The 17,552-nt window shown below is 44.9% G+C and overlaps 1 protein-coding gene across 1 annotated transcript in view; it reads right to left on the bottom strand.

Moving 5' to 3' along the window:
* Positions 1-17,552, bottom strand: part of TMEFF1 (transmembrane protein with EGF like and two follistatin like domains 1) — a 577,671-nt gene that overhangs the window by 30,935 nt on the left and 529,184 nt on the right. The window contains exon 7 of the mRNA XM_069620632.1: positions 243-308. Within this exon, the coding sequence (XP_069476733.1) occupies positions 243-308 (66 nt within the window). The remainder of the gene's footprint in view (positions 1-242; positions 309-17,552) is intronic.

The raw sequence follows: 17,552 nt of genomic DNA, 5'->3' as shown, positions 1-17,552 counted from the left end.
CTCAGAACCCAGGACAGTTGCATGCCCTCAGAACCCAGGACAGTTGCATGCCCTCAGAACCCAGGACAGTTGCATGCCCTCAGAACCCTGGAGCTGGCACAACAAGACGTGTGGCTGGATTACTAGTTCAATGGGGAAGGGCGGCTTTTTCTGGAGGATGGGGGAGTGTGGGGGAAAATGGTGGGGTGAAGAGGCATTTGCTGAAAATAACATTATGTATCTCGAGAAATGAAATGTGTTACCTTTCACTTCGGGGCGACTATGCAATCCATCATCTTTCTTCCCCACGGCAATGCTTTCTTCCAAACCTAGAGAAAAAACAAGCGAACTATTTAATATTTAGAAGCTCTTTACAGATTCGATGCACATGCAATAGTTGTGAAACACTAGCGCATTCTTGTGCAAGGACTTTTATGAGATCGCTCCAGAATAAATCTGCGTCTGTTATCATAGAAACACATGATTACAAATTTTGCGGTATTCCCCCTGGAAATACCGGACAATATTTGAGGCTCATTACGAGTTTGGCCCTGCAGGAAAAAAAGTGGAGGTAATACCGTTCACCTCCATTTACCCCGCACTGTCAGCCTACAAGTTTGCCGGTATTGCTGCTGCTAGTATTATCGCTGCTGGTTAGACCAGCGATTTATGAATGGAAACTGGAGGAGGTAACTCCTTCTCTTTACCTCCAAAAATTGCCAGGATCATCATCCAGTAATACCGGCAGTGGTAATACCGGCAAAAATCCCCAATGTAGTCCTATGGACGCCATTAAATAGGATTTTACACTGGTAAACCGCCACTTGTAATCCGGTGGTATTACCGCCAGAGGTAATACCTCCAGTCGTAATAACGCTTCACAAAGTGGCGTAATCGGTAATTCCGTTTTCTGGTATCGCGCAGATGTATGACCGGAATACTGGCAAACGCATAATGAGCCCTAGTACCGTTGCTACATGGGGTAAGCATGCCGTAACTTTTTTTGTCCACATGATTCCAAGTCATGTAGACCAGAAAGTTATTCCACATTTTGTAGTCAACTAAGACTTTATGGGGATTTTTCATTACCCATTGAGCTAATTACCGCATGCAGTATTGCTTTAGTGCAGCAGCAATTACCACCATGCAAAAGTAGGCGGAAAACATCTGGGCCCTCATTACGAGTTCGGCCGGTAGCCATGCCGCTATTGGCGGCATGGCTGCCCCCGAAATCGCATCCGTGTCCGCTGGTCCTCGGAATGAGGACTTACCGGGCCATTCCGAGTTCGGATGGCCCGGTAATTCCTCCCTCAAGGACCCGGACACGGTCCTTCCCCATTCCCATTTCAGCCCCATAGGGCTGAATGGGAATGGGAGAGGGAGCAAACAACGGGCCATAACGAGATGGCCCGTTGTTTGCTCCCTCTTCCCCTCGCGGGACCTGGTAAGCACGCCTGGTTTTCTCAGGCGTGCTTACCGTGTCCCGCGAGGGGACCTTGTAATGTGGCGGAACGGGTTGAACGGCGCCGTCACCTTTTACGGCGCCGTTTAACCCGTTCCGCCAGGGTCGTAATGAGGCCCCTGATGTTTAAATACCGGATGTTTTACCACTACCACCAGACTTGTAATCAGGCCCTGACTCTGTGTTCATAAAGCCATCTGTCTCACAGAGACGGCGAGCAGCATTTCGCTACATTTTTAAGCCACCCTTAACGAGAACTATGGCACCGTTAACATCCGGTATATGCAAGTTCTTAAGGTTTTATGGCGATTAGCATCCGGTGAGTGCATTTTGGTAAACGGTTTAGGACAAGGAATTCAAATATATTTATCAAATGAAAAAGAAAAGATGACGTCCATAACCAAGGCAACAGGAACTCATCAGTCCCCCTTTTCTTTCCATGATGGGCGAGAAAGAATTTGGAAAACCAACTAGCGTGGTCCAGCAGCGCCAGGTAGGCGGGCACATTAGCTGCGAGGTAGCCATTTTATTTACGAGTGGTTGGGTCCTGCGAGGGGAAAGGGATGCCAGGAAGCTCGGAATGGAGGCACGTACTAGGTAGCAAAGTCTGCGTTCAAAGCTTCCTGATTGGCTGCGGCATCACCCCCGTTGCCAATATGTGCCTTGTAGTGCAGGGCAGCCCACTCATTAAACTCCCATTATTGCCACTTCCAACCCACACTCCTCTCTGCTTATCCCGCCGACCTTGGAAAGACGAGCGCCTGACTCAGCTGGATATTCGTCTGTGTCCTCCAGGTCACAAGCATACCTCTGCAACAACAGGTGCATCGACCCAGCTGCCATTTTACCAGCTAATGACAGAACACAATTCTATGGCAGGAAAGGGCACTCATGTATAGGGACCCCGATGTGTATCCCTCTCCAAGCAGAAAGAAAGATATTTCCCCTTGTAGCTTTTGTGTTATGCTCTTAAAGGGTCACTTTAAGAAACTGTGGGGCAAGCCCTGCCAGTGTAAACAGTACATAATTGCCCGCGCCGAGGTTAATATTGCACAGATAATGTCTGTACTCAGGCAATTGTGTGTTCGAATATTAGTTGTGACTGTGTCGTCCGACCTGTCTAGTTCGGTTTGCATGGAATGAACTTAAAAAGCTGCAATGAACAACAAACGGCAGCACTGCTGAGGCTAGTCCTGAAATGTAGTGATTTCTAAGGCATATGGAGGTGTTGTTGGGCGCTTTCAATGCTGCACATAACATATGCATTTTGTGGACGGGTGGGAGGAGTTCTACCGTATCTTTGTGGTGACTGTGACTGGCATACAGTGGCATTTTGGGGCATCTGAGGCTGCACTTGACATGAGGCATGGCTTTTCCAATGTTTGTTTTGGAAACTATCAAGCATGAAACTCTCCCCAAACTTTACTTGCCAGCCTGTCAAAATCATTGTGTGGTAAAAATAAATCTAAAAATTGAATAATGAGACATATGATTAAGGAGAAGAATGCCCCGTGAGTAACCATAGCAACTCATTTGTGTTTACAGTGTGCCACATGCTTCACCTGGGAGGAAATCAATACATTGGCTCCCGATTTCGGCCCGTGTTCACTTTAAAGTTGCAACGTTAGTGCACAAGAGTTTATACGGAAAGGCACTAGCTTATCTGAAGATCGGCATCCGTCAAAACCCACTTGCGCTCGCCGTTCTGCCAACTTGCGAACGATTAACAAAGATAGATTCAAAAGGGTGGGTGGTCTAGGGAAGGCCTCGCAAAACCAACTGCAGTGATATGCGACTCTCTCCCTGGCACGCTCAGGTTGGACAGTAATGTGAAAACCTTTAGGGCCTTGCTGAAAACTTCTCTCTTCAAATCTGCTGGCTCAAAGTCAGGGATGACGTAGCCTCTTGACCTATACTGATATCAATGTGTCCTGTTCTTTTTGTTGTGTCTGTTGTGTTTATGTGGCGCCCAGATGCCTGTGGCTTTACGGCGCGATACAAATAAACAAATAAAATAAATAAACGCTTAGTGGGGGCGTGCAACATGGTTGCAACTATGGCCCTTATTCATGAAACGTTTTCCTATGGGATTGCGCCATTATAAAACACTTCCATGAATCAGTCTTTTGCTAATGCTTAACCTATTTTGTAGCTATTTGGTTTTATCAGAATGTTCCAGAACGTTACAAACAAGCCATTCACCAAAAGAAAAAGAGAACCCATGAATTACAAACTCCTCACAGAAATGATAAAACTAATTTAGCATTTATATAGCGCTACGAACCCTCAGGCATCTGAGCACTGCTTATTATTACCCACAGCATGTGGTGCTCATTTATCGATCTCGGGAGGATGAACGGCAGGATTCGAAGCTGCTTCAGCAGCCACGGCACAAATGTCTTAGCGAGCGCTCTGCCCGCTGTGCTATCGGACCGGCTAAGGTCTAGGGTAACAGCCAGAATATGACAGAATGCTATCAAAATATTCACAAATTAACTGCTAAAGACGGAATATTGGGCTGGCATGATTTTCATTCACTTTGTAGAAATGTCGGTACTGTTCTAGAAGGTTTGAAATTGCTGGGAGCTACTTACTCCCGGGCTGCTGACTAGGCGGGCCTGGGTGGCCTGATGCCAATGGCGACCAGTAGCCACATTTGGCTCTCCATGCCAACGGGTGCCATACAAACATACCTATGTGTTCAGGAATGTGTATAGATGACCATTAGGACACATCTAGAAGACTTTCGAAGCACAAGGATCATATGGAATGGACAAAACAAAGTTTGCATCGCTTATGCCTCAGCTGACTGATGGACACACCCTGTACCATCGAAAGGACGCGGCCCCTTTAAAAGTGCGGCGTAAGTGCAATTGTGCTGCAGTTGAGCAGAACGAGGGTGCCTTTCTCAACTAGGCACTGCGCTATATATTACATTTTGCTTCTGGATCCCCAGAGGTAGCTCATGCTTTCTGAGTGGCGGCCGATACTCAGGAGCTGTGCCTTTTTTCTCCTAATCAAATCCTTATTTCGACTGCTGTCGTAGTCTGGATTTTACTGTGACACATAAATTATACCTCTAGCAATATGATTTGTCAATGTGCATTTCATCCAATCGGGATTAAGTCCATGCAAGTCACATGCAATGCCAGTTGCGACAGTTATCCGATTCACGCCGGGCCACACGGAGGAGAAGGACCATTGTCCAATGTTATTTTAGGTAGCCTTTAAAGGGAAACTCAATCCTTTAATGTTCATAATCTATGACCGTGTAGTCGTAAAAAATATCTGAAAGGATCCTTGTGGTGCTGTGTCACATGACCCAGTCATATGGTGCGGTCAGGGCTAAGGGAGGAGCCTGCATCGGGGCACAGTTAAAATGCTTTGTAAAGCCTGCCAGGGAAAGCAGGCATGAACACAAACATTGTCAGTGTGAGCAGGTTGGGTCTGTCTTGAACACACACCTGGCATTCTCCTTTTAAACCTGGCTAAGCATAGTACTTATTGCGCCTTAAAATAAAGCCCAGATGTGAGGAAAACTGGGAATTAAATAAATAGGTCTTCTGTAATGTCCTAGGCTTCAATGTTTTAAATTCCAGTTTAAGAGCAAATCCTACTCTATTCCTTTAAAAGGTACCCACTTTGAGTCTTTCTGGTTGAAATCTACAAGACTGCAAGTGTTGCCACAAAGTACTAAGTTCTCACTGCGATCGGTGACAATGTGTTATGCTACCTCGCAGACCAGGCGCATGGGATGTGCTAAACAGCTACAGTATTCTTTTGTGTTTCGAACGCAAGGAAAAGGACTGGGACGAAGGAGAAGTACTGGGAAGAAGGAGAAGGGCTAAGATCAAAGAGACAAAGAGATGGAAGGAATGAGCAGGACATGGATGAAAAGAGGAGGACTTGAATGAATGAGAGGAACAAGGGCAGGGGCGAATGAGAAGAATGACTATGATGAAAGGTGGAGTAATGGCATGCACGACTAGGGATGAGAGAGAGTGTGACTTAGACTCCAACAATTACCATAAATGATAGGGCTCTGCAGTGTCCATTCCTTTACTTGTGCCGGCGTCGAGGCATGATGGCAGAAGAATGAGCAGCGCATTAAAAACTAGCTCATTGGATGCGTGCGCACCCATTGCTTTCTTTCCTCTTTGTCCCAGTCATTCTTCTGCTGCTCCCCACCCCTCCCCGCCTTCATCCCAGTCCTTTTCTTTCTCCCTCACTCCAGTCATTTGTCTTTATCGCAGTTGATCTCCTTCATCCCAGGTCTTCGTCGCCTTCACCCAAGTCCTGCTACTTCGTCCCAGTCCTTCTCAGTGGCGGCTGATGAATTTTTCAATTGGATGGGCATAAATCTTTCTCACGAAAAAAGCATAAGTGACCGAGCGTAGCGAGGGAGCCCTAGCCAAGCATGGGAGGTTCGGAGGTATTCTCCCCTGAGAACATTTTGAAAAATAACGGGGCAATATGGCACATTTATTTAGCATACTTTGAGTGAGAAATGGAGTAAAAAAGATCCAATAGATTCAAGTTACCAACAGCGCACAGAGCATTTTCTATTTCATTTTCATGATGACTTCACCCACAACATATCCCAGTATACAAACATTTTCATACTGGCTGTGCATATACATATTCATGCAGGCCTTACAATATAAGAACATGCTCCTGTTGGGTTTGCAAGAACAAAATCCCATTCTGCAGTAAAATTATATATCCAGACTAGCTGCACCAATGTAGGGCAGTCTAGCCATGTAATAACACTAATCATGCTTTGTTTACGCTTGCTGCCCAGTAATAAATGCCATGCCGCAGGAAGAAAATGTAACCAGACTGGCTGCAGCAGTGCAGGATAGTCCAGCCTTTTAAGAAACACTTGGGTTATTTTGCAGGCGAGCAGGCCTCTGATTTGCACGTGTGCGACATAGGGGTGGATTTTTCTTGCAACCAACCACACGCATTCCGCATTTATACATATTCACTCACACACTGATACACATTCAAAGCATTCATAACCTTCTCCTGTGTACCCTTAAGGTATTTTTTATTTTATTTGTTTTCTTTATAATGCGTCTAATACTGTACCTGAGTTCGGTTTCTAAGCGCGGATCCCGGATTCAAACTTCTGTTGCACTGCATGGTCTTGCTTCTAAGACCAGCGTGTTGCCCCTGTGCTATCCTCCGTTCACAACGAGCAATCAGTACACTCTCTCATTCACATGTGGAACACACAACATGCACTCTCTCATTCACCTGTGCACCCAATCATACACTCATTCCTACACATGCAGCCATGCACACAATCATGTTGTTTTTCTTACCTGCAGCCCCGGTCCAGAATTTGCTACACTGCCATAAGGAAAGGATCCTGCGACAGCTGTCTGGCTCCTGCATAACATGAACGGGTACCAGGAAGCAGGGAGAGCTTGCGGGTTCCTGTACATGTGCGCAGAAGCTGGAGTACCCCCTGGAGTATGCCACAGCAGCTCTGAATGTGTGGGGAGGTATAGGAGCACACCCTACAAACATTCACAGATTTAGTACCCCAGGCTGCATCCCAAATGGGCCAGGCATGGCTGAGTGTTACCCGCGCGAGTGGCTCACACTTACCAGTCCAGCAGGGCCATTGGCGCGTCTACCCGCAATGGCGCTTGCTTCCTCCTCATTTCCGCCAAGGCCCAGTGTCACACACGGCGGGATACCGATTGCGGCGGGATCCCTGCAATTCTTTGAGCACGGCCATTTCCCCGTCAGTTGACATGGGAATGGTTGCGCTTCCCTAGCCTAGCCTATGCTCGGCACCAACGGCACATCCTCTACACTGCAGCCCGATTGCTCATTGCCATGGTTCCCAGCACGCTGTTGCTGCCTCGTTTTGATTCGGCTCACAGTATAAAGGCAACCTTGACACTAACAACTACGTATCTCAACGCTCCAGGGTACCCTAGTTGCTCTGGCTCTTGGCTCTCTGTTTCTCAGCTTGTCCGAGTCCTTTTCACCCTGACAGCTCCTGCCTTTTCTCTATATTGTTAGCCTTGCCTTTTCTCCTGGCCTTGACCTTCCCTTCTGGGTTGGTTCAGCCCGACTCTCTGTACCCCGTTCTCTTGTCTTTCCTTACTTACCTTGCTACCATCCTCCAGCCTCCCAGTTCAGTGCTTGCACTGCCCTACCACCACATTAATACTGGGAGGTGAGTCTGTGGTGTTGGGGATACCGGTTCACCTATCCCTTGTGTATAAATTCACGAGGGGTGCTTGAACTGGACCTTTGGCATTCACCTTGTTCACTCTGGGGAATATTGAGGACCTTGCTTCACCAAGTCGGATTGGAGATCGACATCGGAGGGATGCAACCCCAGAACCATCATGGAACGCAGGTATTACTAATTGACATGAAGATTTGCTTGACACTGGGGAAGCAAAACGCCCCTGGATTTCCACGGCCCATTGGATAATCACTGGGGTAAGAACTGTCATAGGAAATAATGTTTCCATTTGGCAGTTCAGACCTCTCCAGCAAAGCTTATTTTATCCTAGTTCATTGTCTCCTTTGACCCACACGTTCTCTTTAATTTCAGTGATTCTTCTCCTCCTTAGCCACAGCCCTTCTCCATCCCAGTCCTCCTGCTAATTTAATCTCCCCTTACACCTGCAGATTTTGCCAATTCCTTTACTGATAATGTCCTTCTTTTACGTTCTTCCTCACAATCCACACCCACTCTTCTTTCTCCCTCCTTTCCGAACCAGATACTGCTCATTATATTGCACATGCCGATCCCACTGCCTCCCCAGTTGACCCACTTCTATCCCCCCTTATTTTCAAACTTTATCCTTCTGTTCTCCCTTCCCTTACTACCATTTGTAATCTCTCACTTTCCTCTTCATGTTTTCCACCCTCTTTCAAGCACGCAGAAGTTCTACCTATTCATAAAAACCTTAACTCGACCCCTCGATTCCCGCCAACTTTCGACCTATTTCTGTTCTTCCCAATCTTTCTAACATTCTCCAAAAGAGTTGTCTATGTTCAACTCTCTGCTTATCTTGATCGTAATCCTCTACGTCTGCCTTATCAATCTAGGTTTCACCCTCTACACTCCACAGAAACTGCCCTTCTCTGTCTCCAACTCTTTGCTTTCCACTCGCAACACCAGGCAATCCTCTTTCTTGATCCTACTTGACCTCTCTGCGACTTTGGGCAGTGTTGACCAGCATCATCTTCTCTCTTCTGTTTCTTCTCTAGGTCTTTCAGGTTCTGTTCTTAAATGATTCCATTGTTACCTCTCAGATCGCTCCTTCTCAGTTACTTGGGCCAGCAAATCATCCTCCCCCTTTCCACTATGACCTGCTGTCCCGCGAGGTAATGTTTTTGGCCGCCTTCTTTTTTCACTCTTACCTCTGCTGTTGCTGATGTTGTTCATTCTTTTGGTTTCGCCTCCCATTTCGATGCAGATGATTCCCAGATCTTTCTATCATTTGTCTCCTAGTCCAAGTGCATCCCTGCTGAGGTCACTGCCTCCTTACTCTATATCCAAGCTTGGATGCATTCTGATTTCACAACTCTTCATAAACTGAAATTCTTTATTTCCACCCTACTACCATCGTTCCTCCTGTTCCCCCTCCCATTTCCTTTCCCCCTTCCCTTATTCCCATTTCTCTGCATGCACGTAATCTTAGTGTTACCTTCCATTCTTCAATCTCATACTCTGCCATATATCCAACAAAGCTCACTCTTGTTGTCCATCCCTCTATAATATTCGAAAAGCTCATCCCTTCATCTCAGTGCCACTAAGCATCCTATCTGTACCTAGGTTTTCTCATGCATGGACTACTGTTCTGCTCTTTTGATTTGTCTGCCTGCCTCTAGACTAGATCCTCTTGTCAAATTTTCATTTCCTCTATCCGCACCCTTTCTCTTCTGTCTGCTCACTCCCCTATCTCTACTTCCCTTCAGCCTATCTCTTGGCTCTCCTTTGAATCTTGGTTATTCTTTCTTTTTGTGTGCATTGTCTACAAATCTGCACATGGTCTTGCCCCTATTTACCTCTCCTCTCTAGTCTCTTTCCACATTCCTACTCGATCACTACGTTCCCAATCTCTTTTCCATGTACCTGTTCCTAAACAACAAAGCGGCCAATCCGGCTTATGCTCCTTTTCCTTACTTGTTCCCTACCTCTTTCCATTCATTCATCTGCCACTCTGTCCATTCTCCATTCCTCTCTCAAAGCTCACCTTCATTCTTTGCAAATGTAATTTCAGCCTTCTTTTGTATTGCTGTTTACATAAATGTGTACCGCTCTACTACTTGTGCAGCCCTTTTGGAAAAGTGCTATATAAATTAATAAATACAAAAACAAATACTTCATACCAGTATCGACTCTTTTCCTTCATCCCAGTCCTTCTCCTTCATCCTAGTCAGTCTCCTTTTTCCCAGTCCTGCACCTTCTCCTTTGTTCCAAACCTTCTTTTCCTTCATCCCAGTCCTTCTCCTTTGCCCCAGTCCTTCTCTTTCTCTTGTGTCCCAATACGTCTCCTTCTTCATACCAATCCTGCTTTTCTTGTTCCACTCCCTTTTCTTCTCCTCATTCCTTCCCAATCTTCTTCTTCTCTGTCCTTTAACTTCTTCTTCGTCCCACTTCTTCTCCTTCTCGTTTGTCCCAGTTCTTCTCTTCTATCCTTTGCCCAAATCTTCATCTCATATCTAATTCTCTTTCACCCCAGTTCTTCCTCCCAGTCCCTCTCCTTCATTCGGGTCCTTCACCTTCTCCTTCATCTCAGTCCTTCTGTTTCATCTCAATACTACTTCTCCTCCTTCATCCCAGTTCTTCTTGTTCATCCCAGTTTCTATACTTTGCCCCAGTCCTTCTTCTCAGACCACCTTCTCCCCATTACTTCACTGTTGTCCCAGTCATTCTCCTTAATTCCACTCCTCCTTCATCTTAGTCCTTCACATTTCCCTTTATCCCAGTCCTTCTAATACTTTGTCCCAGCCCTTCTCCCTTTCCTTCATCCGAGTCCTTCTCCTTCATCCCAGACCTTCTCCTTTGTCTCAGAGCTTTCCATCTATCTCATTCCTACCCCTTCTCCTTTGTCCCAGTCCCTCTTCCCAATATCCCAGTCCTTCTTCTCCTTCGCCCAAGTCTTTCTACTTAATCACATCCCAGTCCTTCACCTTCTTCTTTGTCCAAGTACTTCCCCTTTCTCCCAGACCTTCTCCTTCATCCCGTTGCTTCTCCTTGTGCTTCATCCCATGAAAGGTCCTTATCCTTTGTCCAAATATCCTTTGTCCAAATCTTGATCTCAGTTCCTATTCTCTTTCGCCCCTGTCCTTCCTCCCAGTCCCTCTCCTTCATCACAGACCTTCACCTTCTTTCAAGTCCCTATTTTCCTTTTTACACATCTTCTCCTCCCAATTCTTGTTCATAATTCCCTCCTTCCTTCCCTCCCTCCCTTTATTCCCTCTCTCCCTCCCTCCCTCCGTCCCTCCCTTGGAGTGTGGTGCCGGCAGGTGTGTAAATGGTACAAGAGGAGGTAAAAAAAACAAAGGGAGCATGGACAGTTTGTAAGGGGGGCGGGCACTGAAAACATACAACATGATGAAATCTACAAATGGCAGTAGTGCGTGGTACAAGACCAGATAACATAACATATATGCTTATTTTCTATTTCGAAGTTGTAGTTTCCAACTCGTGGTCCTGCAAAGAATGGTTGGTTGGGGGGTTACATTATTCTGTTGGCCATCATTTGCGGCCCATCGCGAATGGGGTTTGAAGGTGCAGCGGACCACTCTGGTGGTGATAGTGCGCGGTATAAATATCCTTTAACATTAACATTATTGAAGATGCCAAGCCAGAGGATATTATGATCAACAGCAGGCCTCAGCTGCTAATGTAAAATGTTCAAAGTATTAAAGTATTTAATTAGCCAGAAAAGGCTGAGAGCCACAATAATAGTCACTTGGTGACTGGCTATTCAGCTTGCATGTTCTTTGAGCGAAGTACCATTCAATATGATTTTATTATTGATAGTATGTGAGAGCAGTGTAAAAGGGACACAAACCGAACCTCAATGACAGTTCACATCCTTCTGCAGCATCGTGCAGACATATCAATTCATTAACACAAATTCATGACTACAACTGTAGAATGCAATGAACAGATCACAGGCCAGAACCATTGGCTTTGTCAATGCTTGTTTTTTGTTGGCATTGCCTTCTCCTTGTTTGCCTCAGTGCTCAGTCGGAAAAGCATTTAACCCTTGGAATTAAAGTACCCCAGCTGGGTATTCTCAGCAGGGATGTCTCTACTCTGCTTGAGTCTTGATTGTCTGTTGCTATGGAAACCAGTTGAATGTCAGAGGCAGGGGATTGTGAAGCAAGCAGAAGATGTTTTGGCATATGGCCTTTGCATGAACATGTAATTATTGTTCTTAAAAATGAAATAAAGGAAGAAAAGAGCTTGCATAATGCGGCGTGCGCGTGAAGTCATCAGTGCGCTATTTGAAGTGCTTGTCCAAAAAACAAGATGCTCTTTGCACTTGATGGAAGAGCAGAATAGGGTCGATTAATTGCCTCGGATGGGCTGTAATGTCTTTTTTTGTGATTTATTATTATATGTGCCATTGCCATTCAGTTTCACTGCCGGACCCGCAAGTTTAAAATACAGGGACGGCCTGTGTTGCCCGATTGCTACTGCCATTGATTTCCGCAAAGAGATTTGAAGAAGAATAGATTGAATTTTGTCTCTGGGCAGCAATAGACGTATGCAAAGGCATTTTCACCAGTGGGAAACATCCAAGAAGCAAGCATTGGCAGTGCCAACATTCTGGGCTTTCGTGTAGGCATGCGAGTCGCACTTGCCAGGCACGGCTGTGGCGGTAAGTGGCTGGCTATTATGCAAGTCTATGCAAAAAAAGGAGGAAGAGCATACTCGTCCTTGGCACTTAAGGGGTTAACTGCCCATTGTTGGTAGCAGCTGAGTAAATGGTGCGAGTACCTGGGCATCTAAGGGCAGTCCCTGGCAAATGCCCAATACTTAAAAACAAGCCCAAACTGTTGGGCTTTGCCAATGCTTGATTTTTAACAAGACATCAGCAAAAGCCACGCATAGTGCTATCCAGTCGTCTGTCTATAACCTACCTAATACCCTGGGCCAATGGTTATCCTTCCCACGGATTCCTTTGGTGACTTGCCCTCTCACTCTATGATGGCCAGTTGGTTTCCAAGACCCTACTGGCAGGGCGGCATTAGTGTAGGTGGCTGTGGGCTGGCTACAAGGCACGGGTGACCGTAGTTCATTGTAGCTGCCTTCCAACGCTTCATATGTACTGTAGCGATTGCTAGCACTGGTAGAGCAAGGAAGACCAGTTCTCTTTTTACACCCTCTGACGCTTGACAAGAGTTCATGAGGCATTCCAATTGGACACATGTAGCAGCTATATTGCGAGACCTGAATTTAACTCAATGGTCTGTCGCTGAAAAGTGCCTGGGCCTATTTCTTTGATGGAACAGACTGCCTTGGATCAAGTCTCATGTCTAAACCTTCCGTTAAACCTTGGACCTACTGAACTGCTCCTGACATCACAGACCAAGTAACCCCAGAGGCGGAGATCTGGTTAGGTCAGAAGGACTACACCCTTTCACCACCCGTCAACCTCAAGACAGGCAATGATAGCTTACACATTTGGCTGGTTAATACCATCTAATGCCAGTTGATGCCTCACATGCCTGGCTGGGATAGGTGCCATATGCAAGGCATAGATTCACATGGGCCGGTGCAGCCTCAAATACACATCTTATGACACCTATGACTGGGATAGGCGCCATATGTAAGGCACATGCTCCTATGAACAGGCAATGCCACCATATGGCAAGTCCAGCTGTATTACTAGCTAATGCCTGGTATAGTCAGCATATGTAAGGCACAGCTTCACACGTCCATGTGCTTCCATCACGAGTCAAATGCAGCCTTACATGCCAGAGTATTGCCAGTTAATGTCTCATGGCTGTTCCTCTCACTACATACAAGGCTCAGCTGCACATGTTGCCAGTGCTGCCATCAGATGCTGAGCCCTGTCTCAAAATACCTCAGCAATGCAACACAATGCCAATTATTTCCGCAGATCGCCCTTGCACATGCGAGGCTTTGAAAAATCCAATGCCAGAAACAAATTGCCAGCTCCCGTGCCAGCTGTGCTCTAGTCACCGCAGGTACTACCCGCCTCACGCCCTTCCACTGCACACACTTAGCCTCAGCCAAAAGCTTGCAGTTGCAGTTCGGAGCACTCCTCCGACCCCACCACGAATCTGCAAGTCTCCAGACATCGGAAATCAGCGGCCATGTGTTCCGCAAGAAACTGAACACCTTCCGATTTCATTAGCAGCATTTATCCTGCTCTCTGCAACGTACTAAGCTGAAACCAGCGCCTAGACGCCCAAGGGTTAAGTGCGATAAACAAATGTAGAAATAAAATAAATACATAAAGAAATAAACAACACACTTTGTTATCCCTGGACTTGCAAGACCTTTAGGATTCAAGCCAAAGACAAGAGGGCTATACACTGTGTTGATCATGCATTGCTCCCAGAATACAGTGCTCGGGCCCTGTTTTAGCATCACGCATACTGTGAACTTCATGATAGCAAGGCAACACTTCGTGGGTAAAAAGAATTTAGATGTATTTGGTGCTTCTTTGTAAAGTAAAATATCTTTTCTTTTTTGCTAGTAGCACAGGTTAATGGGCACGGTTTTGCCAGTCATGTCACTTTGTCATTGATGTAGTTCTTCATTTTTTTATGTTCACATAGATCGAAAAAGAACTAGAAGGTGTTTTTGTAATTCAAGTTATTTTCTTTGGATCTTGGGGGCTGATTGTCACGTTGCCTGTGAGCCGCACAAAGAGAGCCACGTCTGCTTGCAATTATGTGGATGCGGCACCCTCTTGCAGTTTTGATCTGTTTTGCCAGAGGGTCTCAATGCAACACAAACAATCTGGGCAGACTCTGGCTTTCATGTTGGATTTACTACAGTATCAAAACAGATCACACGTGCCTCCCAACATGAATTCGTTATGAATCTGCCAGCTTTGAGTAGGTCCAAAACAACTGACATTGTCCAAAGAAAAACAACGTCTTTCTGCTGCACTGCAACCAGATACTGTCAGAAATACATTAAAATGTGTAGGGCGGAGCAAATGGGGATGGCATTATCAGTTGCTGTGAAATAGAAATGCAGTAAAATAATGTGGTGCGTAAAAAGCATGTGAAAAGGTTTTATGCATGTGTTTGGCACATTTCGCACACTGTATAATAGAAAATGACCCCCTAAATAAATGTGTTGAAGGACGTAGTGTGTTAGGTTCATAGTGCAATGCATTTTGAATCCGGGGCACCTCTTGACTGCTCTTGCTTGCTCATTTTATTTGGTGCACAATGACAGGGATCATGAGAGTCGTATTTGATCTTTAAGAACTGGGGGACTGGACATCCTGGAGTTTGTGCGCAATTGGTGGCTTTTCCACATTCTCTTAGTTTTGGCTCAGCTCGTGATATGCTTGAATTGGAATAATGCAGCATTAATCACTTGTGCTACGAGGCAACATACCTTGTGTCTTACACCTGAGACTTCATAAAGAATGTAGAACAACACAGATATAATGATAGGTGGGGGTTCCTAGCAAAATTCCTCCAAAGAACCAGCAGAGAAGTATCTGATAGAATGATGACGGTGGCCTGAAAGCTCCCATAAGGGTCCTTCTTACAGGTTTACCGACTCATCATTCAGCACCAAATAAAGTTCTTACTGTTGGGGTATTATAGACCCTATTGCATTATGAGCTGGCCTTTTTTTTATAGATGAATATTTTTTATTTCGTACTTGTATTTTCTTCGCCATCATCTCCCTTCTATGTCATCATGACTATGAATTCCCTATTTATTATAAAGCCTAAATTAGGACTTTCGTTTGTTGCTGTCTTTCTTTGATGTGTTTGTGTGATTTCAATAAATACAATGTTATAAGGATTTCCTTTGTGTTAGGATGCATCATTTTCATAAGCTATTAAAATAATATTTCTGTTATTGATTCCTCACTGCCTTCACTGTTATGCAACTAGCTTGTTCATCCTGATAAATGAAAGCTATATCATATAAGTTGCTCTTCTGGGCTTCATAGACTGAGCCAACTTGTCGATGGAATATGGCTTACCAACTTGTTACACTATTATTACATTAAAGTCAATCTATACCATTCTGCATTGTGTGTCATATTATGTTATGTTAAATTGACATGTTATTTATCATGAATGCTAGGGTTAAGAGGTATTTCAAGCCATATAAGCAGCAGACAGGCATGTACATAATGAAATCATATTAAAATAAATTCAGACAATGATCAGAATTCACATTTAAGAACAGAGAATTACGTTTAGTTTGGAAAATACAAAAATAAATACAAATACAAATGTCTGGGTAGTGCACCAACCTTATCTGTGTTATGGAACATGCAAGCACATTGCGGAAACAATACTTCTGGGATGCACTGCCAACAGTCTGGGAAGTGTTCCAATTGTCCCAGTTTGTTAAAGTAAACAAAACACATTGTTCTAGCTAATAATAACAAGCAATGTTTAAAGGGACTACAATGTTTCTGGGCACGGCCGAGAGAGAATGGTGAATGTATGCTAACGGTTATTTAGCAACTCATTTAGCATGGTAAGAAAGGTTAAGGCACATTGCTGTCACCCTTGCTTTAGACATAAACAAGCAACTTGCTCCTGCTAAATGCTGGTACTTAGGTATGACCTAACCAGCAACTTGCTCCTGCTAAACGCTGATAGTGAGGTATGATCTAAGCAGCATCTTGCTCTTGATGACATTGAGGCAGGACGCTCCTAAACTATAAAACGGTTGTGCTCTGGGAGGGTTAGAGGAGCTGTTCTGATGGAGCTGGAAGAGACAGGGGGCAGACGGGAGCTGACATTACCATCTATAGAGAAGCACTGGATCCACAATCTCCTAGGAGAGGAGAAGGGGCAGTCCCTCCTTTGTCCTTCCCTAATTTTTTAAGCCAATAAATTGGACTGTTGGCTTTTTGAGACTCTTGCTATCACCCTACCTTATAAGGATAGTAGTGAGTATGAGAACCTGTTTTACCCATCTTTAATATCACATTGGGAAGGAGAAGAGGTATTTGGGGGGGATTATTCTATGAGGTTTCCTAGCTAGATATATTGAGGTAGGCAGTTACTATTGAAATATCTATTATGCTTCTGAAATGATTGATTGGTCTTGAGTGAACATAGAGGCAAAGACAATGATAGCTGCAGATTCATTAATAACCTTTTGCATATTACGTGTTTAAGTGTAGGGACTATACTGGTAGCAATATTTCTTAATTATTTATTTCTCATAATTTAAAGATTTACATTATAGTGTTCATTACTGAGAGTCTTGTCAGAAGCATGTCAACATGAATATTATGTGTGGGGTATCTATTTGAAATACTGCATATTGATATGATATATATAGTGCATGTTTTTAAACAAACAGCTTGGTGTAAGGTTTGAGCACAGGACCATCAAAAAAATACATGCAACATTAGCAAGGGAAGGACCGGGATTCACCTTCCACTGCAGGGGATGTTGCCTACTCTCTTTACTGATGCACTGACTTGGACACTCCCGTGGGGCGGGGCGAAGGCACTATCACACCAAAATGTCCTAAATACTGTGCACAGTCAGGATCAAATCTACATACAGAAAAGACTAATTTATTCAGGATTGTAAAGCAATGCTCTTTAGAATTTTTATTGAAAAAACGTTTGCATCATTGTTCTATCAGTGCTGGGGGAGCTTGCTAGTGGTGCTCACTTCCTGCTGACCTACAGCAGGAAGGGGACTTGATAATCCAGAAAGGAAATGGAAGCACAACTCTTTACACAAGGCTACCCACTGGAACAACTCACTTTCCTGATGGACATCTCATTGATTGAACAGTCACGTGTCTACTTCTGAATTCTCTTGCCCATTTTTGAATGTTGCTTGCACTCACCCCTGCTCCCTTTGCCTTGTTGGCCCTTACTCTGATCAGAATGTGCCAACATCTGTGAACG

The sequence above is a fragment of the Ambystoma mexicanum genome, chromosome 5q (assembly GCF_040938575.1).
Source record: "Ambystoma mexicanum isolate Mex_15411 chromosome 5q, UKY_AmexF1_1, whole genome shotgun sequence".
NCBI lineage: Eukaryota > Metazoa > Chordata > Amphibia > Caudata > Ambystomatidae > Ambystoma > Ambystoma mexicanum.
The sequence above is the reverse complement of the archived record's forward strand: the minus strand, read 5'-3'. Positions and strand labels throughout refer to the sequence as shown.